This window comes from Capra hircus, chromosome 16, assembly GCF_001704415.2.
Source record: "Capra hircus breed San Clemente chromosome 16, ASM170441v1, whole genome shotgun sequence".
Lineage (NCBI taxonomy): Eukaryota > Metazoa > Chordata > Mammalia > Artiodactyla > Bovidae > Capra > Capra hircus.
Window position 1 is genome coordinate 33,209,424 of NC_030823.1, and position 27,004 is coordinate 33,236,427.

The 27,004-nt window shown below is 39.1% G+C and overlaps 1 protein-coding gene across 1 annotated transcript in view; it reads left to right on the forward strand.

Moving 5' to 3' along the window:
* The window catches only part of PLD5 (phospholipase D family member 5), a 415,451-nt gene that overhangs the window by 247,765 nt on the left and 140,682 nt on the right, over positions 1-27,004 (forward strand). Inside the window, exon 3 of the mRNA XM_018060274.1 lies at positions 13,990-14,158. Coding sequence (XP_017915763.1) covers positions 13,990-14,158 — 169 coding nt within the window. The remainder of the gene's footprint in view (positions 1-13,989; positions 14,159-27,004) is intronic.

The following is a 27,004-nucleotide window of genomic DNA, read 5'->3' on the forward strand; positions in this document are numbered from 1 at the left end:
ACAACCGAAAAAGCTACAATAAATACACACACACAAAAGAAAAACAGAAGGGATCAAAGGAGGAAGAGAAGAAAAGCTACAAAAGCAAACCCAAAACAATGAACAAAATGGAAATAGAGCATACATATCAATAATCCTTAAACAAAAACAGATCAGATGCTCCAAACAAAAGACATAGATTGGCTGAATGGATACAAAAATAAGACCCATCTATATGTTGTCTACAAGAGACCCACTTCAGATATAGGGACACATACAGACTGAAAATGTGGGAATGGAAAAAGGTATTCCATGCAAATGGAAATCAAAAGAAAGCTATAGTAACAATACTCATATCTGACAAAATTGACTTTAAAATAAAGACTGTTACAAGAAATAAGGTAGGACAGTATGTAATGATCACGGGGTCAATCCAAGAAGAAGATATAACAGTTGTAAATATTTATGTACCCAACATTGGAGCACCTTAATACATAAGGCAAATATTAACAGCCAAAACAGGAAAATCAACAGTTAGACAACAGTAGGGGACTTTAACACCCCACTTTCTTCAATGGGCAGATCTTCCAGACAGAAAATCAATAAGGAAACATGGGCCTTAAATAATACATTAGACGGATGGATTTAATTGAGATTTGTAGAGCAAAAAGCAGCAGAATACACATTCTTTTTGCGTGCACATTGAATATTCTCCAGAATTGACCACATGAGGGGCCACAAAGTGAGCCTTAATAAATTTTTAAAAATTGAAATTACATCAAGCATCTTTTCCAACCACAATGCTGAGACTAGAAATCAACTACAATAAAAAAACTGTAAGAAACCCAAACACATGTAGGCTAAACAATATGCTACTAAATAACCAATGGATTGCTGAAGAAATTTAAAAAAAAAACAACCTAGAGATAAATGAAAATGAAAGCATTATGATCCAAAACCTTTGGGATGCAGCAACAACAGTTATGAGAGGGGAGTTGTTAGCAGTACAGTCTTACCTCAGGTAACAAGAAAAATCTCAAACAACCTAACCTTACCACTAAAGCAACTACACTGTTGGTGAGCACGTAAATTGGTGTAACCACTATGGAGAACAGTATGGAGATTCCTTAAAAAACTAAAAATGGAGCTATCATTTCATCCCACAACCCTACTTCTGAGCATATATATGGAGAAAATCATAATTCAAAAAGATACATGCCCCCAATGTTCATTGCAGCACTGCTTACAATAGCCAGGACATGGAAGCAGCTTAAATCCAATTGACAGAGGAATGGATAATGAAGATATGGTATATATATACAATGGAATATTATTAAGATATTAAAATCATGAAACAATGTCATTTGTAGCAACATGGATATACCTAGAGATTATCATACTAAGTTTGAAGTAAGTCAGACAGAGAAAGATAAATATCATATGATTTTGCTTAGATGTGGAATCTAAAACATGATATAAAGGAACATATCTACAGAACAGAAATAGACTCAGAGACTTAGAAAACAAACTTATGGTTACCATAGGGAAAAGATGTGGGGGAGGGATAAATTAGAATTAACATATTTACACTACTATTTTAAAAATGATAACCAACAAAGTCTTGCTGTATAGCACAGGGAACTCTGCTCAATATTCTGTAATATCTTGAAAAAAATTTGGAAAATAATAGATATATGAATATGTGTAACTGAATCATTTTGCTGTAATAGTTTCATTTTCAAACTAACACAGCATTGTAAGTCAATTATTATTGTTCTTGTTCAGTTGCTAAGTCATCTGACTCTCTGCGACACCATGTACCGCAGCACACCAGGCTTCCCTGTCCTTCACCATCTCTTGGAGTTAGCTCAAAGTCATATCTATGAGTTGCTGATACCAACTATATCAACTATACTCCAATATAAAATAAAATTTTTTAAAAAATTAGGGTTGAAGAATGTGTCTTTTGTAAAATAAACAAAAGAAAACAAAAACACAGAAATTAAAAAGCAGACTGTGAGAGAAAAAAATCCTAACAGAAAAGGACTCTGCTTGTCTCTCTAGCATTTACTGTCACGAATTCATCCCCCAGGGTATTTATGGATGTGATTCACTGAAGATACATTGAGAATGTGGGAAGTAAATTGCATTTTGTACCTCTGCCTGTTTTTTTTGTTTTTGCTTTGAAAATTGGAAGTGACAGTGGAACATAATGGTTAAGAGGATATAGTCAGCAATCATCCTACCCAGGCCCCATCAGTCACTAACCCTTGGACACATTACTTAAACTTCATTATGTCTCAGTTTCTTCATCCCCCAGATGGGAATAATTACAGTACCTGCTTCTACAAATTCTTGTGAACATTAATTAATGTAGTAAATCTTAACCTAGTGCTTGACACAAAATAAGCCCTCAATTGAATATTGTTCAGTTAAAGTATTAATGGTAGTAGTATAATTACTCTATTGACAGATGTCAAAGGGTAATAACTGACTTGAATGCAAATCTATTTTTCCATTAGGCCTTCTGCATCTTAGCCATTTCATTTTCAATCATCTGGCTTCCTACCGTGTGTTTTTGAGGACAGTGTCAGGCTCTTTTCATCCATGAGCTCCCTACTTCTTCATTCACATCTTATGTTTTTCCTTTTTGTCTTCATGCACTCTGGCTCCTTTCTTCTCTGATGGTTTCTTCCTTTCTAGGCCAGTATCAAGACGTATTGAGCCCATGGACAAGTGTGCCTTTCTGTCACTGTAGGTGTCCTTGCTGACGGCCAGAGTGGAGCATAGAGCGAAGAGTATCTTCACCTCTTCTCCAGACAAAGTTCAGATCTCAAGCCAAGCTGACCTTCCCTCTAGCGCAGCAGCTTCTGTTTTTTAGCATCACTCTACTTGTTGCTTCCATAGACCCGAAGGCTGTGGAGAACTTTCTCAGATAAGACCAGGACCTAACCTAGTGCTGTGCAATGCACATGAGCTGAGACAGACCTGAGTTTAAATCCCTTCTGTGTAGCATTCTGTCCACCTGCGTGACATCTGGCCACTAGGAGCCTGGCTCTCTTCATCTCCAAAATTCGGATCATTCCTGTCTTAGTGTCTCTTTGAGATAATGATGTATAATATTATCTGTGAATGTACTTTTAAACTTTAATATACAAAGAAAGGATAATTGCTACAATAATAACCTTTCTAATGCTATACTGCCACTCTCCATAAAGAAAAGCATGTTGTTCTTTGCTTAATACAATTGTAGACCAGGAATTAATGAGGCTTTAATCTGAACTTTCTAGATTTACACAAACAGGGATCTGCTACTGTCAACTCAAACTCATAGTCTATGCAGCTGTAGTCTTGTAAAGTTGATTGAAAAGTTAATGTAGGGCTTTCCTGGTGGTCCAGTGGTTAAGAATCCACCTGCCAGTGCAGGGGACACAGGTTAGGTCCCTGGTCCAGGAAGATCCCACATGCTGAGGGGCAACTAAGCACTCGCACCTCCATTACTGAAGCCCACATGATTTAGGGCCCATGTGCCACAACGACTGAAACCCACAGCTAGAGCCATATTCCACAACAAGAGAAGTCACTGCAATGAGAAGCCCTCACTCACCGCAATGAGAAGTCCTCACTCACCGCAACGAGACAAAGCCTGTGTGCAGCAGGGAGGACCCAGTGCAACCAAAAATAAATGGATTAAATAAATGAATAATTAAAATATATTTTTTTAAAAATTAGTGTAATTGAAACACCTGGTGACAAAAAATAAGAAGGTATTCAAAAACTGAAAGCAACATCAAAAAGACAAAAGAGACAGCTTCCAGGGGCCTCCATTGGCAATATATACAACAATTTGAGCATCTTAATGAGTAAGGGCAATAATAGACTATAACACTTTGAATTTAAAGAAAAGAATCCATAATTGCTTACTGATAAAGTGAATATCTTTTTAAATGTAAAAAGATGTGATGGGACATGAAAAAAATTTTCCTTACAAAATACTTCCAACAAACATATATAAAAATGATAGACAATTATTAACAGAAGACCTACAAGAACTAACAAATACCCAAAAAAGATGTCCTTTTCATTATAGGGGACTGGAATGCAAAAGTAGGAAGTCAAGAAACACCTGGAGTAACAGGCAAATTTGGCAATGAAGTACAAAGTGAAGCAGGGCAAAGGCTAATAGAGTTTTGCCAAGAGAATGCACTGGTCATAACAAACACTCTCTTCCAACAACACAAGAGAAGACTCTACACATGGACATCACCAGATGATCAACACCGAAATCAGATTGATTATATTTTTTTCAAAGATGGAGAAGCTCTATACAGTCAGCAAAAACCAAGACTCTGAGCTGACTGTGGCTCAGATCATGAGCTCCTTATTGCCAAATTCAGACTGAAATTGAAGAAAGTAGGGAAAACCACTAGACCATTCAGATAAGACCTAAATCAAATCCCTTATGATTATACAGTGGAAGTGACAAATAGATTTAAGGGACTAGATCTGATAGAGTGCCTGATGAACAATGGACGGAGGTTCGTGACATTGTACAGGAGACAGGGATCAAGACCATCCCCATGGAAAAGAAATGCAAAAAAGCAAAATGGCTGTCTGGGGAGGCCTTACAAATAGCTTGAAAAGAAGAGAAGTGAAAAGCAAAGGAGAAAAGGAAAGATATAAGCATCTGAATGCAGAGTTCCAAAGAACAGCAAGAAGAGATAAGAAAGCCTTCATCAGTGATCAATTGAAAGAAATAGAGGAAAACAACAGAATGGGAAATACTAGAGATCTCTACAAGAAAATTAGAGATACCAAAGGAACATTTCATGCAAAGATAGACTCAATAAAGGACAGAAATGGTCTGGACCTAACAGAAGCAGAAGATATTAAGAAGTGGTGGCAAGAATACACAGAAGAACTGTACAAAAAAGAGCTTCAAGACCCAGATAATCATGATGGTGTGATCATTCACCTAGAGCCAGACATCCTGGAATGTGAAGTCAAGTGGGCCTTAGAAAGCATCACTGCGAACAAAACTAGCGGAGGTGATAGAATTCCAGTTGAGCTATTTCAAATGCTGAAAGATAATGCTGTGAAAGTGCTGCACGCAATATGCCAGCAAATTTAGAAAACTCAGCAGTGGCCACAGGACTGGAAAAGGTCAGTTTTCATTCCAATCCCAAAGAAGGGCAATGCCAAAGAATGCTCAAACTACCACACAATTGCACTCATTTCACACGTTAGTAAATTAATGCTCAAAATGCTCCAAGCCAGGCTTCAGCAATACGTGAACCGTGAACTTCCTGATGTTCAAGCTGGTTTTAGAAAAGGCAGAGGAACCAGAGATCAAATTGTCCACGTTTCCAAGATCATCGAAAAAGCAAGAGAGTTCCAGAAAAACATCTATTTCTACCCTATTGACTATGCCAAAGCCTTTGGCTGTGTGGATCACAATAAACTGGACAATTCTGAAAGAGATGGGAATACCAGACCACCTGACCTGCCTCTTGAGAAACCTATATGCCGGTCAGGAAGCAACAGTTAGAACTGGACATGGAACAACAGACTGGTTCCAAATAGGAAAAGGAGTACATCAAGGCTGTATATTGTCGCCCTGCTTATTTAACTTCTATGCAGAGTACATCATGAGAAAGGCTGGACTGGAAGAAACACAAGCTGGAATCAAGATTGCTGGCAGAAATATCAATAACCTCAGATATGCAGATGACACCACCCTTATGGCAGAAAGTGAAGAGGAACTAAAAAGCCTCTTGATGAAGGTAAAAGAGGAGAGTGAAAAAGCTGGCTTAAAGCTCAACATTCAGAAAGCTAAGATCATGGCATCTGGTCCCATCACTTCATGGGAAATAGAAGGGGACACAGTGAAAACAGTGTCAGACTTTATTTTTGGGGGCTCCCAAATCACTGCAGATGGTGATTGCAGCCATGAAATTGAAAGACACTTACTCCTTGGAAAATAAGTTATGACCAACCTAGATAGTATATTGAAAAGCAGAGATATTACTTTGCCAAAAGAGGTCTGTCTAGTCAAGGATATAGTTTTTCCAGTGGTCATGTATGGATGTGAGAGTTGGACTGTGAAGAAGGCTGAGCACCGAAGAATTGATGCTTTTGAACTGTGGTATTGGAGAAGACTCTTGAGAGTCCCTTGGACTGCAAGGAGATCCAACCAGTCCATCCTAAAGGAGATCATCCCTGGGTGTTCATTGGAAGGACTGAGGCTAAAGCTGAAACTCCAGTAGTTCGGCCACCTCATGCAAAGAGTTGACTCATTGCAAAAGACCCTGATGCTTGGAGCAGGAGGAGGAGGGGATGACAGAGGATGAGATGGCTGGATGGGATCACCAACTCAATGGACATGAGTTTGAGTGAACTCTGGGAGTTGGTGATGGACAGGGAGGCCTGGTGTGCTGTGATTCATGGGGTGGCAAAGAGTCAGACGCCACTGAGTGACTGAACTGAACTGAAATTGAACTGATAATAAAAATAGATTCAGAAAGAAATCATAAATGGATGGAAGCCGAATCAGTGAGTAAAATGTTGGGAAAGAAAGTATTTGTGCCATCTGAAGTCACCTCTGCACAAATCACTTATTAACTATAGAGGAAGGATGGTCCTGCTCAAATGAAAAATCTAACGGACACCCCTTTCATCAAGTGATCAAACTTAACATCAACAGTAGTGGGACAGCCCAAAATCATGTGCTACCTCATATGACACACTTAGAAGGACACATTATGTATGTACCATTCCTACCAAAAATACTTATCCTAAATATACTTATGTGGTAACAACCAAGCAAATCAAACCCAGGAGTATGTAGCAAAACAACTGACTTGGGCTCTTCTGAATTGTCAACATCATGGTAAACAAAACAGGAATAGGCTAGGGAACTCTCTTAAACTAAAGAGACACGACAACTAAGTGTGATGAGTAAACATTGATTGGATCTTGGATCCAAAAAAAAAAAGAAAAGAAACAGAAGACATTATTGGAACATTTGTGGAATTTTAAATATTAGGTAATAGGACTATAAAAGTGGCACAGTGTTAAAGAATCTGCCTACCAATGCAGGAGATGTGGGTTCAATACCTGGGTCAGGATGGTCTTCTGGAGTAGGAAATGGCAACCTGCCTCAATATTCTTGCCAGAAAAGTCCCGTGGAGGAAGGAGCCTGGAGGGCTACGGTCCGTGGTGGTCACAGAGTCAGACACATCTGAGTGACTGAGCATGCACACAATGTTATGGTTACTGTGTGATAATTTTATTTTATTTAGAAACCTGGTCTCCTTGTTAGAAATGCATACTCAAGATTGAGAGAATTATCTCAATGTCTGTAACATTACTCTCAAATGATTTACTAAAAATTGTATATGTATATGTATAGCATATATAATATTCTTTCTTGAAATATAGTATTCACTGTACTATTCTTGCAACTTTTTTGTGGACTTCAAATTTTTCAAATTTGGCTAAAAATTGTTATGGCAAATCCCCAATTACTTTAATATTTAGCTATGTTCTTCCCTATGCCAGATTAAGAATGATTTGGATCCTGTTAGTCAGCCAGGCCTATCTGGTATCCTTTCTGCCGTCTTTCTCAAGTAAACTCACCTTGACCCAATTCTTGGAAAAAATGAAATGTCAACTAAAATAAAAAATGCACAGTGTAAGAGCCGTGAGTTTCATTTGTTTTCACAGACTTATTGAGGACTATAGCCCAGGAGACAGCCTCTCAGATAGCTCTGAGAAAATGCTCCAAAGAGGTAGGGAAGAGGCCAGTATATGTGTGATTTTGGCTAAGGAATATGTGTCATCCAGCATACAACTCAATAGAAGGTTACTGCTAGTCATGAGGAACAGATACCACAGTTAATGATTTTAGTGCTTTTCCAAAATGGAAAAGCAAGAGTCTTGGAAAATGCAAAAGTCTGGCTTCATAAAAACCTTCTGAAATATGCCTGTCTAATGACCTGTTTACCTGTTTTCCCAGGGCACAAAGTGCCTCATCCTGATCTTCACCTTGAGCTCCTTTCAGGATGTAATGTAGGGCAGGGAATCCATCCTTGTAGAAGCAGATGGTGAGTAACACTCCTTCTGTTTACAGAAAAATATATCTCACTTATATTTAAGCCAGCTCAAGAGATCTGTATCAACTATTTCCACATCCAGCAATGGCCACTGAATCTTCCATATGAGTAGCAGGACATCTTCTACCTCAGTCTCAGAGACTCCAAGGTACTTCGGGAAGATTAACATTTGCCTTGTCAATCCTGGGCTTTAATTATAGCCAGATGACCCACAGAAAGGGTACAATGCCGGTATCATTTTATTTTTGAGTGCAAAACTAATTGTATTGATGAGTTGTGGCCATCTGTTCAGCTTCATTGATTATGCCATCAGATAGCCAAGATCTAAAGAATGAATGTCAATGAATTAACTGTAAAGCACCTGTGTAGGTCATCACCTCATAATAATGATCTGTTATACTCACACATGAAATAAAGTTCACATTCTCTCTGAAAATAGCAAGTAGGTCCCAGATATAAGATTCTTTTAACCAATATGTATAGACTGTTTTTAGTAACTGTGTTATATCAGTTTGAGAACTTGGAGAAATTTTTTTAAATTATGTTTTCAGACTGTAAATTACTTTAAAAATTTATCTATTATTTAGTGCTCACTATGAAGCAAGCAATGTTCGAGCACTTTCTTTACACTGGTTTTTATTTCCAAAAGTGGAAATATATTTTAAGAGGTTAGTCATCTGTCCAAGGTTACATAGGTAACAGCTGGCAGAGCTGTTTTGTCTACCTTATTCAAAATCTTTTTCTCTTAAATATTTCTCTATAATAACAGCAAAGTCATATGTATGTGAAAATATAATTTATAAGGATTCTTGTACTTATCAACACAAACACATGTGCCACATTTTAAATAAAGTTAGCAGATGCCAGGGTTCCCTTTTTTGTAGCTTATAGAACTACAGCTATTTCTTTGAAAAGGTTAGATATTGTTCCTGAACTGAAAGAGAAATATTGATGATCACATTAAGTTTGGAAAGTAAAATGCATACTATTACTAACAGCAGCTAGAATTCTACTGTAAAAATCTATTAACAATATAATATTTACTCCATCTAAATTCCCTGGACTCACCATTTCAATCATTTGTAGTTGTCTCTCAGTACCATCAAAAGAGGCATAAAACAGATTTTTGCTGTCTGTGTCTCTATATATTCAACTTTTCCCCTGTTACTAGGTGTCAGAAATAGTGCCATGCCTTTGGGCATAATTCACTTAGAGAAAGCATGCAGGAATTCCAGGGATTTGCCCAAAGGTGGATTTTGATGATTTCTGCCCACTTTTTCCCTTGCTTGAGAAAGAAGAGTGTAACAGCGCTGCTATCCATGGAACTGAGCTCTGTGTGTATGCTATTTCGATTTGAGCCCCTGTAGAGCAGCTACCTGTTGGTTGTTAAAGAAAATACAATGATAGGTCACAGAAGTAAGTCCAGTCATTTCAAGGCTGGTTTCCAAAGACCTTTTCTAGGAGCATATAGGAAACAAGTGGTGAGTTACAGAAGCAACAATCAAGTTCTCCAGGTAAAATGAGAGAGGAGGAAAGTGAGGTGAGCAGAGTTTCCCCAGAATTCATTACCAAACATAGGTGTGGTCTCCAGACCTTTGGTGGTGTCTCTATTTTTATATTTAGTATAAATTCATTATTTACTTTTCTATTTAGTAAAAACCAAATAATAATAATAAATATGCCCTTCTTCGACTTCCAGGAAATTTCACTCTTCTTTTCCAGTCTTTCCAACAATTTCTTGTCTTTTTCACCTGCCCCACTTTCTCTGGATGTTTTCTAGATGTTCGCTAGATGTGATTTGTTGTTCTTTAGTTGCTCAGTCGCTCAGTCATGTCTCTTTGCGATCCCATGGACTGCACCACGCCAGGCTTCCTTGTCCTTCACTATCTCTTGGAGTTTGCACAGACTCAAGTCCATTGAATCAGTGATGCCATCCAAACATCTCATATTCTGTTTTCCCCTTCTCCTCCTACCTTTCAGTCTTTCCCAGCATTAAGGTCTTTGCCAATGAGTCGGCTCTGCACATCAGGTGGCTAAAGTATTGGAGCTTCAGCTTCAGCATCAGTCCTTCCAATGAATATTCAGGACTGATTTCCATTAGGATTGACTGATTTGATCTTCTTGCTGTCTAAGGGACTATCAAGAGTCTTCTCCAGCACTACAGTTCAAAAGCATCAATTCTTCAGTGCTTCTTCATGATCCAGCTCTCACATCTGAATGTGACTATTGGCTAAATCATAGGTTTGACGATACGGACCTTTGTTGGTAAAGTGATGTCTCTGCTTTTTAATACACTGTCTAGGTTTGTTATAGCTTTCTTTCAAGAAGCAAGTGTCTTTTAATTTTGTGGCTGCAGTCACCATCCACAGCTATTTTGGAGCCCAAGAAAATAAAATCTGTCACTGTTTCCATTTTTTCCCCATCTTTTTGCCATGCAGTGATGGGACCAGATGCCATGATCTTAGCTAGATGTCATGATCTTAGCTAGATGTGATTAGATGTTTTTCATATTAGGCTTTGACCCAGTTCCCATCTCTTAAAAATCTCTCTTGATAATCTTATCTACTTCTAAGACTTCAGTAATGGGAAAAAACTTCTAAGAATGTGTTTGAAGTAGGAAAAAAAGGAATAGATGATATATTATGTATCTGATAGTACTTCTTTTTTGTGCCGTAGACACTATTAGTAGTCTGCTGAAGCCAATGGACTCCTTTCATGAATAATGTTTTAAATGCATAAGTTGAAATACATAGGATTCCAAAGAAAACCAGTAACATTAAAATAAATTTATCCAAAATATTTTTAAAAATGTGATAAAGTAATTCCTAATTAAATGTGGTAATTAAATTAATTAAATTTAAAATGTGGTATAGTATACTACATATTCAAGAAATAATAAGATCTGATGATTCCCATAATTTCAAAGTAGTGATAAATATTAATACTTGGAGATATCAGTAGTAGTAATAGTACCATGGTATGAAAATTTTTCATAACAGAATCACAGGTTCTTTGTTCCTGTCATTTTTTACCTATGTCTGTAACTGAGGGGAATGTTAAATTTCAGTTAGAGATGAAGGAAAATAAAGATCAAGCTCACAGGTCACCCTAAATTCTATTCATGCATCCAAGATTAAGAATATCTGGTCTAAAGATTTCTAAAAGAAATTGGGACTCCGTATTGTATGCCTACCAGAAACCATGTGTGTGCTATGAAGAGAGGGGTGGTGCAGAACCACTTACAACTGTACAGGTACTCTATATCCATTATTGTATATGTTTGGTTTATTAGGCCTTCTTGACTCTTTTCTTTGTCTTTCTCAGCATGACTTTTATATTGAAGTAAAATTGAAACTACCTAGTACTATTTGTTAAATGATGTTCTATTTTTATTTTATTTATTGGGATTCTTTTTTTGTTTGATTTTAGAATATATTCCTTAGTTGTAGGGGGGACTGAAATTGCTGATTAACTGGAATCATTTCTTCATGCTATGTCTAGCTACTGCTAATATAGATAATTGGACTTTTAAGTGTGGATAGAATTAAGATATCCAACTTCAGCATCTTGCCTTCAAAGGCTTTGACCTGGATAAAAATATCCCATCTCCACCTTTTTGACCCTCTGCCGCTTTGGCTTCCCAAACACTGCATTCTCCTGGACCTCTCTTGTCTTCCTGACTCTTTCAGTCACTTCTGAATCTTCTCATCTGCTTCACACCCTACTAACCAGAAAAACGTAGCCATTCCTCCTACATTAGATCATGAGCTAGTTTTCTCTTCTTTTTCGCCTTGATAATCTCTCTCAATCATGCTCCTTGTCAGTTTCAGTGGACCTTTTACTGATTGTCATCTTCTTTCAATGGTATACAGGTATGCTGTCAGAGTTAGACCCCTAAAATGTACTTGGTCACTCTCAAAAGCATCACAATTAAGTCCAAGGTTCTCTTCTTGGTTCACAACCTCTACAGTGTGATCCCTACAGACGTTTCCATTCTTCTCCACCATGGCAAGCCCCTGCCACAACTTTTCCACCTCACACTCCCCTTGGCCACCCGACTCTCAAGTATCCAAACATACCATGTTTTAAAAGTTCCTCCTCCTTCCTAAAATATCTTTCTCTTCCAGCTCACCTGTAAAAATAATTCTATCTTTGCAAACTCAAGTCCCACTTTCTTCAGTTCCAGATGCTCGTAACTTAATTATTTTTTCCTTTCTTCTCATGCTCCAGTGGAACTTTAGATGGTGCATTATCCATCTAATTAATCCTTACTCTTGTTTTGCCACTTCTTAAAGTCTGCTTTCTGTTTAAGTCATTACATATGAGACAAGCTCTTTCACTGGATTATAAATTCCAGAGAACTAAAGAGTTTTGTTGTAGTCCTTTCTGTGTTGTGTACAGTGAGTGATTTGCTTTTGCTGCTCCTAAGGGCTCCAAAAATTTTTTAATTCAATTGTGGGTAGTGGTTGGGTGATTGAACCCTAAATTTGTGGATGTCTGCAAGACATATAGCTAAACCTTATTTGGGCTTGATATTCATCAAATACATAGACATTTTACTATGAGTATTGTTTTTGTTTCCAAAACTGGCTAAATGGAACAAGTCTTATTAAGAGACACAGTTAACAGTTTTATTGAGAAGTTTTGGATTCTATATTGGAAGCTGAAATTCATTCTATTTCTTGAGCCCTAATTATGTATCCAGCTCTAAGGATACCTAGCTTTGAATAAAAAAGATCTTTGTTCTGGAAGGGCTTACAGATATCTTCATAAGATTTTGGAGCTTCCCATCAAGAGTTGCAGGAGAATTTATGTTTCTTAAACTGGAAAAAAAAAATTGTTCGTCCCTTTATTGAAATGTTATGTGTCACCTGGGCTAACTCAGAAGTGAAACCACACAGTGCCAAGGGAAGCCACAGCGTACACATTGTCAAGAAATGAGGAAGTAGTGATATAAAAAGAGAAGGCACGTTTATTCGGATAATACCAGTTGTAGTTTAGTCTCTGGAAGCCCATTCTGCCATGGTTGTAGTGCTCAGCTGTGGGTGACTTTTTGTGATCCCATGGACTGTAGCCCACCAGTCTCCTCTGTCCATGGAATTTTCCAAGCAAGAACACTGTAGTAGTTTGCCATATCCTTCTCCAGGGGATCTTCCCTACTCAGGGATCGAACTCAATCTTCTACATCAGCAAGCAGATTCTTTACCACTGAGCCACCAGGGAAGCCCCTGCAGTTTATCTAGGGCTTGGTTATTGCTATTATTTTATACATTCCCTATCTCCAACTTAAACAAATCCCTGCAACAGGCAAGTTTTAAAATTTCCTTCTTAGTATCATTTTATGTCTTAGGCTGCGAAGCGTTAACAGAGGTTCTAAGCAATAGTAATAGCATTTACTGTTTGTATTTTCTGGTAGTAATAAACCTAACAACGTTTTTGTTTCTGAACTAGTTCTATTATATGTTCAACATTATACTAGAAACTAGAGATATGCAAAATTAATTTATGGTCTTAAGTAGCTCACAGAAGTAGTATCTTTTTAAAAAATAGCATTACTGTAAGGGGAAAAAAGAAATATTACTAGAGGAAGATGCTTATGTAGGATACTCTGGATTTTTTCTCAAGGCTAGTTGGACACTAGACGTTAGGGATATATACCATGATTTTCTGAAATATGAGTGCTAACTGGGGAGAAGCAGAGCATAAACTCAGAACACAGTAGATTAGTATAGGGGAAATATTAAAATCCTCTGATGAAAAATGTAAATTATGAGGAACATATACTTTCAGAAAGAGTAAAGAATATTTTTCAGATGTCTCTGTATGTATGTGTAAAGATCTGTGGCTTCAAATTTGACTAGATTTTGTTTGTTTGTTTTTCAAAATCTTTTCTAAGAATTGCCCTGGTGGAAAATATTCCTGAAGGCCTTAACTATTCAGAAAATGCACCATTTCACTTATCACTTTTCCAAGGCTGGATGAATTTACTCAGCATGGCCAAAAAGTCTGTTGACATAGTATCTTCCCATTGGGATCTCAACCACAGTCATCCATCAGCATGTCAGGTAAGCTGCATCCTCTAATGTGTGTGATGATTTGACTTTTGTGCTTTTATACCCTGCAATATTCTTGCTTCCATTCCTCAAGTTCAAGTTCATTTTTTCTATCTATACCCATAGTTCATGTTCATTATTACATTTATATGTATGTGCCATTGTTAATCAACGGTTGCTCAGTTTCTACTAGAATGCCAGGTTTTCAGGGGCAAAATCACATCTCATCCTTTAAAAGAAGAGGCTCTTTATGCTGTATTGGACAACCTCAGGGATGTCTTCCCATTGTGGTATCTGTTGATGGCACACTGCAGAATTCTACTTTGCACAACCTGCATGTTTTCAGTTGTAATTTTGTAACTGCTTGCTGAGGCATTTATTTGGTTCATTGGTTTCTTAATTTGTCTTTGTGGCACAGAGCCAACTTTTTAAATAGTGGAGTCACACTTTCCAGTGTAGCTGTATATTCTTGACTGTCGTATTTGGGTGAATAGGAGAAAGAAGTTTACTAGTTATAGGAACAACCTTTAAAAAACTGACTAAATGATTGAAATGATTTCTGAATGAAATGCTATCCTGGAGATATGAAAATAATCCAGGTAATCATTCATGTGTTTTCCTTTTGTCAGTACAACCTTGATAGCACTGAGCTATCAAGTATATGACCTTTGGCCTAAATTTAAATTAGTCATGAGTCCACATATGTATGTGCTAAGCTGATTCAGTCATGTCCAAATCTTTGTGATCCTATGGACTGTAGCCCGTCAGTTTCCTCTGTCCATGGGATTCTCCAAACAAGGATAGTGAAGTGGTTGCCATGCCCTCCTCCAAGGGATCTTCCCAACCCAGGGATCGAACCCTCATCTCTTACGTCTCCTGCATTGGCAGCTGTGTTCTCTAACACTAGCCCGACCTGAGAAGCCCCATGAGTCCACAGCAGTTTTTGAAAGCCAGCCTGACACATCACCAGTTTTCCGAACTTGGAGAACAGGGAATGTTTGTAGATTGGGACCTAGTTGTGCTTCCCAGGAGTACTTTCCTAATCTACTGTTCTCAGAAACTCACTGCTCCACCCCCTATGCTTTTCTTTCTTTTTCATAAGAAAATAAGTCTGTGCTTGCTTCAGACTTATTTTCTTAGTTGACTTTCTGCCAGTAGAAATCTAAGCCCAAGAAACCTCTTTTTATTTTAAACCATCAATGTCCCTTTTTAAGTAGTTCAAAATGGAACAGCCCCAAAAAACTTTTGTAGACTTTCTATGTATTCAGTGATAATAGCAAAAAGCTAATAACTCACAGGTGGGTCTTTTTTCTACCGCGGATGGTGAGTCAAGATTCTTCAGAACCTCACTCTTCTCACTTCCAGGAGTCCTTTTGTCTGAGATGGTCTGTCACCTCCCACTTTTAATCCATCCGAGGACTCAATGTGCACTCTTACAGCCACGACTTTGATTTGCTTTTTACCCTGCAGCCATTTCTCACTTTGAGAATGTTTTATTAAACTGAGAGACTATCCTAGATTTTCTGCATTTCTCTCAAAGTTCTGCATGAAAACGAACTAATTCCTTCTTATCATGTACCACCAAAGCTTTGATAACCTGCCTGAACAATCACGTTACCCGGATCTCCCAACCCATTCATCACATTTTCTGTCTCCTGCTTTACAGCAGGCAGTAGCTTTGTCAAACTTTCTACCATTACTTTCTCAAGGACTCGAAAACAATTTCTTTCCTCTTCTTCCAGCCTTGAGTAACAGAATGAGATTCCAATCCATCTCACCACCCAGTCCCATAGCCAATGCCACATGCTGTAAATTTTCCCAGCAGTAGTCTCTATTTAATTTTCTATGATGGTTTCACAAACAACTCCAAAACTTACTCATTATTATTTCCTATGATTCTGTGAGTTGGCTGACAGTTCTTTGGCTCCAGTAGTGCTGGCTGGGATTACTTATACAGTTGTGTGGAGGTAGGAGGGTAGCTGAGCCTGGGCTGACCGAGGGCCAGACAGGCTCATTCTCTACATATGGACACTCATCATTCAGTAATCTAAACCGAGGTTTTTATAGGGCAGTTGGATCCCAGGAAAGTGCAAATGAAAACTATAAGACCTCTTAATGCTTGGGCTCCCAGAACTTTACTACATTCTCTTAGTCTAAAACAGTCACATGGCCAGGGAAGGACAAGAGACTCCAGGAGGAGTATGCATGTACAGGAATGGGAGGAACTGTTGGCAGCCAAATTCCCAGGTGGTTTGTACACTCACAAACCTTGGAAAAGAGCTGAACTACATCATTCCAACCTCTTGTTCTGTGAGCCCAGCAAATCCTTTCAGTGTTCAGACTCTGGGAGAAGATGGGTCATTAGAGAATGCCATGGCCCGTAAAGTCACATTATGGTTAGTATTCAGTACTGCTCACAGGGCAGTGATGAAATGGATGAGTGAGGCTCCCAATCTGTTTTGCTTACCAGTGCCTAGCATGGTGCTTGATGCATGCTAAGTGTTCAGTAAATATTTGTTAAGTAGTAAACATTAAGTAAGGGCTTCCCCAGTGGCTCAGTGGTAAAGAACCCACCTGCCAATGCAAACATGGGTTTGATCCCTAGATCAGAAAGATCCCCTGAAGAAGAAAATGGCAACCCACTCCAGTATTCTTGCCTGGAGAATTCCATGGACAGAGGAGCCAGGCCAGCTGCAGTCCATGAGGTCTCAAAGAGTCAGACACGACAGAGCGACTAGAGAACAACAGTAACAACAACCTGGTTATTATTGAGCTCACCCAGCAAACCTCTGGGAAGAGACCCTGGGTGTGAACTGGTATCTTCTGGTGGAGTCACTCTACTCCCGCCAGAGATGCCTTTTGACTGCCTCTCATTCCCCCAACAGTCCCAGGCTCCTTTACAGTTTAACATCAATTGGTTTTCTGCAGAGTTTTGATCTAATTTCACTTTTTCCCTTTACAAGGAGAAGGCTGCATTTGCAGACATGAGGAATAGAGGGGCTTTACCTGTTTTGGAAATTAAATGGATTCAAGCAGAATGTGAGACTGATTGCATAAACAACTCTCCCTACTCCTGCCTGCTCCTGGCCCTGAGTACCGTGCCCTGTGAGAGGGGGTGAACAGGAGAAAGGGGGTAGCTTGACAGCAGTGTTCACAGGGTTCCTACTATAGATGCATGCAGCAGTGACCAGTAGCTGGAAGTGAGATCATAGTTCCCTGACCATGAATGGATCCCTGGTCACCCAGGTGTAAACCAGAATTCCTGTCCACTGGACCACGAAGGCCAGCAGCTAGGGCCTAAATCCCTAGTGCTTACCTGTCTTGAAAAGAAAATTCTGACAAGGAGGTGGAAGGAAAAAGAGAAAGTCAGAGTACAACACAGAAGGAAGCATGGGCAAACTCTGGAAGAGAGTTGCACCTTTGAAAAAAAAATTTTTTTTAGGTGATTTGATTTTTTCTTTCTTTTTTTTAATATAAATGTATTTATTTTAACTAGAGGTTAATTACTTTACAATATTGTATTGGTTTTGCCATACATCAACATGAATCTGCCACAGGTATACACGTGTTCCCAATCCTGAACCCCTCTCCCTCCTCCCTCCCCGTACCATCCCTCTGGCTCATCCCAGTGCACCAGCCCCAAGCGTCCTGTATCATGCATCAAACCTGGACTGGCGGTTCATTTCATATATGATATTATACATGTTTCAATGCCATTCTCCCAAATCATCCCACCCTCTCCCTCTCCCTCAGAGTCCAAAAGACTGTTGTATACATCTGTGTCTCTTTTGCTGTCTCACATACAGGGTTATCATTACCATCTTTCTAAATTCCATATATGTGTTAGTATACTATATTGGTGTTTTTCTTTCTGGCTTACTTCACTCTGTATAGTAGGCTCCAGTTTCATCCACCTCATTAGAACTGATTCAAATGTGTTCTTTTTAATGGCTGAGTAATACTCCATTGTATATATGTACTGCAGCTTTCTTATCCATTCGTCTGCTGATGGACATCTAGGTTGCTTCCATGTCCTGGCTATTATAAACAGTGCTGTGGTGAACATTGGGGTACACGTGTCTCTTTCAATTCTGGTTTCCTTGGTGTGTATGCCCAGCAGTGGGATTGCTGGGTCATAAGGCAGTTCTATTTCCAGACTTTTAAGGTATCTCTGCACTGTTCTCCATAGTGGCTCTACTAGTTTGCATTCCACCAAGAGTGTAAGAGGGTTCCCTTTTCTCCACACCCTCTCCAGCATTTATTGCTTGTAGACTTTTGGATCGCAGCCATTCTGACTAGCGTGAAGTGGTACCTCATTGTGGTCTTGATTTGCATTTTTCTGATAATGAGTGATGTTGAGCATCTTTTCATGTGTTTGTTAGCTGTGTGTATGTCTTCTTTGGAGAAATGTCTATTTAGTTCTTTGACCCATTTTTTGATTGGGTCGTTTATTTTTCTGGAATTGAGCTGCATAAGTTGCTTGTATATTTTTGAGGTTAGTTGTTTGTCAGTTGCTTCATTTGCTATTATTTTCTCCCATTCTGAAGGCTGTCTTTTTACCTTGCTTATAGTTTCCTTTGTTGTGCAGAAGCTTTTAAGTTTAATTAGATCCCATTTGTTTATTTTTGCTTTTATTTCCACTATTCTGGGAAGTGGGTCATAGAGGATCCTGCTGTGATTTATGTCGGAGAGTGTTTTGCCTATGTTCTCCTCTAGGAGTTTTATAGTTTCTGGTTTTACGTTTAGATCTTTAATCCATTTTGAGTTTATTTTTGTGTATGGTGTTAGAAAGTATTCTAGTTTCATTCTTTTACAAGTGGTTGACCAGTTTTCCCAGCACCACTTGTTAAAGAGAGTGTCTTTTCTCCATTGTATATTCTTGCCTCCTTTGTCAAAGATAAGCTGTCCATAGGTGTGTGGATTTATCTCTGGGCTTTCTATCTTGTTCCATTGGTCTATATTTCTGTCTTTGTGCCAGTACCATACTGCCTTGATGACTGTGGCTTTGTAGTAGAGCCTGAAGTCAGGCAGGTTGATTCCTCCAGTTCCATTCTTCTTTCTCAAGATTGCTTTGTAAGGGGGCACTTTGTCTTTGTCTGCCCTCACTGGATCTTTGTCCACCCTCTGGCCATCATCTTGTTTTGCGCCTCTGATTAATTTGTCTTATGACCACCCCTCCCCAGATGTGCATGTACCCCTCTGCCAAGTTGGAGTCCAGCTCAAGGTGTCTGGGAGGGAAAATTGCAAGACGCATGACCTGATGGCCGTCCCCTGCCTTTTGACCCCCGAGAAGTCCTTCTGTACATGTGTAGTATCTCCCTTGCCCCAAGGACAAAAAATATACCATGTCCTGATCCTTTTCTTAAACAGAGTTTAGTGCCTCTTTGTGGCTGTCATGGCTGTTATCTTCAGGCGTCCACAGGAGACAAAGCCTGGCTATTTACCCTGTTTCTGTTGTTATTTCTGTTTTGGGGAATAAACAGGAGGGTGATCGTAAATGCCTAACCTGGAACTCACCTATCTCTTGTCTCAGGAAATGTAGACAGGAAGCTAGTTCTAAGTGTCCAGCCTGAAGCCCACCTTTTCCCTGCCCCATGAAATGTAAACAGGGGGCCAATTGTAAATGCCTAACTTGGATCTCATCTATCTCCTGCCTCACTATGGCAACAAGACAGTGGCTTTTCTCCTCTTCCTGTGGTCCATTGGTGACTGCCACTGGTCAAACACCAGGCATGGACTGTGGTCCTGAAAGAAAGAGCAAGCTCTCCTTGCTTGGAATAGAATGCTTGCTCCCCAGTTTGCTCCATTTCCCATCTCCCCTCATCTGACCCTCAAGTCCTAGAGCAGTGTTCACAGAAGAACTTAGGATACAAAGGCCCAGAAGAACTTGTCCAGATACCACATGCCTTGGGCTTTCAGAGATTATTTTTAGAGCCTGGCTCACTCCTTCCTACCCTCTCACCACACCATAGGGGTAATTGTACAGAGATCAGAAATGGAAAAAAGAAAGGTCCTTGCTGCCAGCTTTTTCTTTTCAGATGTTCTTAAAGGATCCATATCCTGTTCTCTCCAGGCCATCAAGTTTTACCATTTCTACAAAGTAAGGTACTGACTGAAAGACCATTTGATTTAAATTCTACCTGATTTTATCTTTCAAATGGAAATAGAAAATTCAAGATTTTACCCAACATTCCAAATTTGAGGTGACTAACCTTTGGGCCTTTTAGTTTTACCATGCCCTCATAATTACTGGGATATAGTTATTGATTGGCTTACTGCACACAGAAGACAAACAATTTCTTATTGAGCTAAGAAATCCACCCCTTAATTACTCAAGTGAACTAACTAAAGTTTTTCAGGTGATCCAGTATCATGAAAATTGTCTCAGTTTTGAAACTTTTTCCATTAATATATTTTTAAAAGAAAATATTCTTATTTCAAGGAACACAATATTTACTTCTAAAGCAACAGAGTCTGAAAATTCCTACGTGGGAACCTAAATGGTAACTGGATAAGTAGGAACTATAATTGAAAAGCAGCCATCTACTATCATCCTGTAGTTGTAAGCAAAGTACACCAAGGAATGGCATAGCCAGTGGCAGGCAGGCCCCAGCTCAGCAGAAAAGGGACACAGATAAACGTGGCACACAGTATCTGTGTGTTCTCTGGATGTCTGTGTCCTCTCTGGATGCCATTTCACAAGAGTGAGCTGTGTGTGTGTGCCAAGTCGCTTCAGTTGTGTCCAGCTCTTTGCGACCCTGTGGACAGTATCACCCCAGGCTCCTCTGTCCATGGGATTCTCCAGGTAAGAATACTGAAGTGGGTTGAGGTGCTTTCCTCCAGGGAATCTTCCTGACCCAGGGATTGAACCTATGTCTCTTACATCTTCTGAAGTGGCAGGCAGGTTCTTTATCACTAGCACCATCTGGGAAGCCCAAGAGTGACCTATGGTCATTACTAACAGAATGATGAAAGCCTATCTTTTTTTTTTTTTTTTTCATTTGCCTGGAAACAGAAGCACTCATTAAAAATGTATTTTAATCTGTGTCACCAGAGGGTTGCTAGTTTAATTCCCACCCTGAAAAACTCATTTTGTCTTTTCTACCTTGCACTGGGTATTGTTAATCTTCTGGAGGTTGTTTCCTCTGTGCTAAAAGAAACTGGGCAGTGACCTCCCTCTGCATCACAGTCATGTTAAGGGCTAGTGTGGTCTACAGTTCCACGAAAATTATATTTTCATATTTAATCAAAATACATGGTTGACCTAAGGGTTTTGTTTCTTTCTGTCTAGATGATGAGTTTAGACACTGAAATATTGAATTTCTAGGATAACTTGATTGCTAATTTATGGGATAAAATGATGGAGTTTTATGAAATCAAGACTGTTTAGGAGAAGCCAGAAAATATGATTTGGCAATGGCTTATTAGTAGAGCTACCAAATTCATTGATCAAAAAAATCTTATTCTCTATGAGTTTGCTGGAGGAAACCAAAAAACTAATTAATGAGCTATGACCTTTTTATTCTTTTTTAAAATTAATTAATTTATTTTAATTGGAGGCTAATTACTTTACAATATTGTGGTGGTTTTTGCTGTACACTGACACGACTCTGCCATGGGTGTACATGTGCCCCCCGATCCCGAACACCCTTCCCCCCTCCCTCCCCATCACATCCCTCGGGGTTGTCCCAGTGCACCGGCTTTGAGTGTCCTATTTCATGCTTCGAACTTGGACTGGTCATCTATTTTACATATGACAATATACATGTTTTAATGCTATTCTCTCAAATCATCCCACCCTCACCTTCTCCCACAGAGTCCAAAAGTCTGTTCTTTATATCTGTGTCTCTTTTACTGTCTCGCATATAGGGTCATCATTACAATCTTTCTAAATTCCAATATATTTGCATCGATATACTGTATTGGTTTTTTTCTTTCTGACTTACTTCATTCTGTATAATAGGCTCCAGTTTCATCTGCCTCATTCAGTTCAGCCACTCAGTCATGACTGACTCTTTGTGACCCCATGAACTGCAGCATGCCAGGCCTCCCTGTCCATTACCAACTCCCGGAGTTTACTCAAACTTATGTCCATTGAGTGGGTGATGCCATCCAACCATCTCATCCTCTGTCTTCCCCTTCTCCTCCCGCCTTCAAACTTTCCCAGCATCAGGGTCTTTCCTAATGAGTCATTTCTTTGCATCAGGTGGCCAAAGGATTGGAGTTTCAGCTTCAACATCAGTCCTTCCAATGAATATTCAAGACTGATTTCCTTTAGGATGGACTGGCTGGATCTCCTTGCAGTCCAAGGGACTCTCAAGGGTCTTATCCAAAGGAGTACATCAAGGCTGAATATTGTCACCCTGCTTATTTAACTTATATGCAGAGTACATCATGAGAAATGCTGGGCTGGAAGAACCACAAACTGGAATCAAGCTTGCTGGGAGAAATATCAATAAGCTCAAATATGCAGATGACACCACACTTATGGCAGAAAGTGAAGAAGAACTAAAGAGCCTCTTGATGAAAGTGAAAGAGGAGAGTGAAAAAGTTGGCTTAAAGCTCAACATTCAGAAAATGAAAATCATGGCATCTGGTCCCATCACTTCAGGGCAAATAGATGGGGAAACAGTGGAAACAGTGTCAGACTTTATTTTTGGGGGCTCCAAAATCACTGCAGATGGTGATTGCAGCCATGAAATTAAAAGACACTTACTCCTTGGAGGGAAAGTTATGACCAACCTAGACAGCATATTAAAAGCAGAGACATTACATTGTCCATAAAGGTCCATCTAGTCGAGACTACGGTTTTTCCAGTGGTCATGTATGGATGTGAGAGTTGGACTATAAAGAAAGCTGAGCACCGAAGAATTAATGCTTTTGAACTGTGGTGTTGGAGAAGACTCTTGAGAGTCCCTTGGACTGCAAGGAGATCCAGCCAGTCCATCCTAAAGGAGATCAGTCCTGGGTGTCCACTGGAAGGACTAATGTTGAAGCTGAAACTCCAATCCTTTGGCCACCTGATGCGAAGAGTTGACTCATTGGAAAAGACCCTGATGCTGGGAAAGATTGAGGGCAGGAGGAGAAGGGGACAACAGAGGATGAGATGGTTGGATGGCATCACTGACTCAGTGGACATGGGTTTGGGTTGACCCCGGGAATTGGTGATGGACAGGGAGTCCTGGCGTGCTGCGGTTCATGTGATCACAAAGAGTCGGACATGACTGAGTGACTGAACTGAACTGAACTGAATTAGAACTGATTCAAATATGGTATTTTTAGTGGCTGAGTAATATTCTATTTTGTATATGTACCACGACCTTCTTATCCATTTGTCTGCTGATGGACATCTAGGTTTCTTCCATGTCCTAGCTGTTGTAAACAGTGCTGTGATGAACACTGGGGTACACCTGTCTCTTTCAATTCTGGTTTCCTCAGTCCATATGTCCAGCAGTGGGATTGCTGGGTTGTATGGTAGTTCTATTTCCAGTTTTTTAAGTAATCTCCACACTGTTCTCCATAGTGGCTCTACTAGTTTGCATTCCCACCAACAATGTAAGAGGGTTCCCTTTTCTCCGCACCCTCTCCAGCACTTATTGCTTGTAGATTTTATGATAGCAGTCATTCTGACTGGCATGAGATGGTACCTCATTGTGACTTTGATTTGCATTTCTCTGATAATGAGTAATGTTGAACATCTTTACATATTTTTGTTAGCCATGTGTATGTCTTCTTTGGAGAAATGTCTGTTTAGTTCTTTGGCCCATTTTTTGATTGGGTCATTCATTTTTTTGGTATTGAGCTGCATGAGCTGTTTGTATATTTTTGAGATTAGTTCTTTGTCAGTTGCTTCATTTGCTATTATTTTATCCCACTCTCAAGGCTGTCTTTTCACCTTGCTTATAGTTTCTTTCATTGTGCAAAAGCTTTTAAGTTTAATTGGGCCCCATTTGTTTATTTTTGCTCTTAATTCCATTACTCTGGGAGGTGGGTCATAGAGGATCTTGCTGGATTTATGTCAGAGAGTGTTTTGCCTATGTTTTCCTCTAGGAGTTTTAGAGTTTCTGGTCTTACATTTAGATCTTTAATCCATTTTGAGTTTATTTTTATGTATGGTGTTATAAAGTATTCTAGTTTCATTCCTTACAGGTGGTTGACCAGTTTTCCCAGCACAACTTGTTAAAGAGATTGCCTTTTCTCCATTGTATATTTTTGTCTCCTTTGTCAAAGATAAGGTGTCTATAGGTACATAGACTTATCTCTGGGCTTTCTTAAAGAGATGTATTTACACGAAATCAATTAGTTACTGGTCTACAGTGAACCATGATGTTTGATTTTGAAAAACTATGATTTTAAAAATATAACAGTATTTGCTCAATTTAGGACGTAGCATGTTTGAAAGTTTAATGATCCAGGAGGTTGTTTTGAAATGCATAAGTCAGAATTCTGTCTCTAGACAATGAGTGATAGGCAGCTATCAGTGGTAGACAGATTGTAGAGTCAGGAGTATAGCTTATATTTCTTTTTATCCAATTACTGGCTCTGTGACTTTGAGTTAGATGCTGAACTCTCTGTGCCTCAGTTTTCTCATCAGCAAAATCAAGGTGATAACAGAACCTACCTCATAGGTCGTTGTGTAGGTTAAATTAGTTAATATTCATAGAGGGCATAGAATAGTCTTTGACCATTTATCGCCTATGTTAGTGTTTATTGCTAAATTCGTGAATGTTGTTCACAGTGACTTATTTGGGTACACACTACAAATCTGGTTCAAGTCAGTTTAATTATAGTAACAAAGAATGAGTTCTCACTGGGTGCTTTATACTATGCTAGACTCCAGCATGATTACCATGTAAAATTAAAAGAGGAATTTAATTTCTACAAATGTGGGATTCATTCTGGTCCTCTCTGTTTCTTAGTGAATTCCTGCTGCTTCTCTGTGCTTTTGCTTCCCCATCTGTTAAATAATTCTAATTATATTCTTGCTTGCTTTCCAGTATATTTCCAAGGGAAATCATCATTCAGATATAAACTCATAAACACTATGATTAGCAAGAGTTTAACCTCTTTGATTCTTTTAGAATCCAATCAAAGAGACTTGAATAAATCATGAATCCAAAGAGATTCTTCTCAATTATTAATGTTTTCATTAAATAATAACTTTTCTTTTAACTTGTCTTATCTTAGTTTTGTTTGCCTATATGCTGTTTTCTCTCTAGACTTTCACTTTCCTAAGGTCAATTTATGTTTTTGGAAATTTCTTTAAAAAAAATAGGTTGGATTTTTTTCCCATTAGAATATTAATTTTGTTGTTGTTCAGTCACTCAGTCGTGTCCAACTCTTTGTGACCCTGTGGAATACTTATATAAATACTACAAAAAAAAACCTGGAAATTACAGAGAAATGAAAGAGAACAAAATCATCCATGTGATCATCAGCAAACATTTTGTAATGGTTATTTTATGCATAATCATATACATGGGCTCATATAAAGAAACTTGTATTTTAATTTTGAACTTAATGTCATATCATAAATATCTTTCCATGTTATTAGAAACCTTGGTAAACATCATTTTAAATTGGCTGCCTAATATACAAATGTAGTATACATACCAGATTAAACATATATAACTATTTCTCTATTATTGAACATTTAAGCTATTTCTTTTTTGGAAATGAATTCTCCTGCAGTTAATATTTCTGTGCAAACCATTGTTTTCTTTTTGCTCATTCACTCAGTATCCATTCTTAGAAATAGGGTTAGAGGGCTAAAGAGTCTGAACTGGTTTCTTAAAACAATGGGGCTTTGAGGGAGCATGTAGAAAACTGTCATGGTTGCTACCTAGGAAAGCTGGGACCACTGGGAGAGAGGGCTTGAAGGAGTTTTGCTTCCGTTCTCTGAAGGGCTCTCTGCTGGCTGAGAAGTGATTGTGGAAGAGCTGCAGTGTTGGGCACATCTTGATATTCCTCCCTCGCCCCAGTCACATCACAGGCCACCGTCTCCTGCAGTGCCATCCGCACGCTTGCCCATACTGCTGAATGCTCTGCCAAGATTTCACGTTGTCCACTCACCTTTTGCAGCCAGACTGGACTCTGGAGCAGCCTTAAAGCTCCTTCCTAGTACTGTAGGAATCCAGCTGCTCAGGTCCCTGTAATAAGTATTATTCTCCTGATACTAATTCCTTGCAATTTCCTGGCCTTTACTGGTATGATGAGCCTATTCATCTCTCTTCATCTGTCCCTGACGGGGATGGCTTTGTTCATATCTAAGGGGTGCATAATTGTGAATAACCATCATTAGGCAAGGTCTTGATGATTAACTCTTCTGAATAATTTAATCTCTTAATGGGATGGATCCTGGACTGGCAGCCAGCATGCCTACATAGCAGATACTCTTTGCTGTTATCAAGCAGGTAATCGTTGTTGCTCATCACCCAAAAAGTGGGCATTCTCAGCTAAGTTGTTGGGTCTGTGACACTGAGTTCCCAAAGCTATGATTGATCCATGACCACAAGACATCTGTGAACTGATATAATGGCCAACATCTTGTGGCTTCACATAAGGAATTCTATATTCCATTGGCATGTTCTGAGAGTAGCCAAAGTCTCTGGCCCCCATCCCCAACTCTGCTCTTTTCTTCAGCCCACACCTAACCATCCAGTTCATTGCTGTGCTGTCTCATAATACCTGAGATCATTCCCCCCCCCTTTATTTTTTTTGATTGGCTCTGCTGTAGCTCAGGTCACATTATCTCACACTAACCTTCTAATTTCTCTTTCAGCCTTCAGGCTTGCCCTGTACCAGTCCTTCTCCAGTTTATAGTCAAGAGTTTTCTTTCAGAACAAAAATTTGACTATG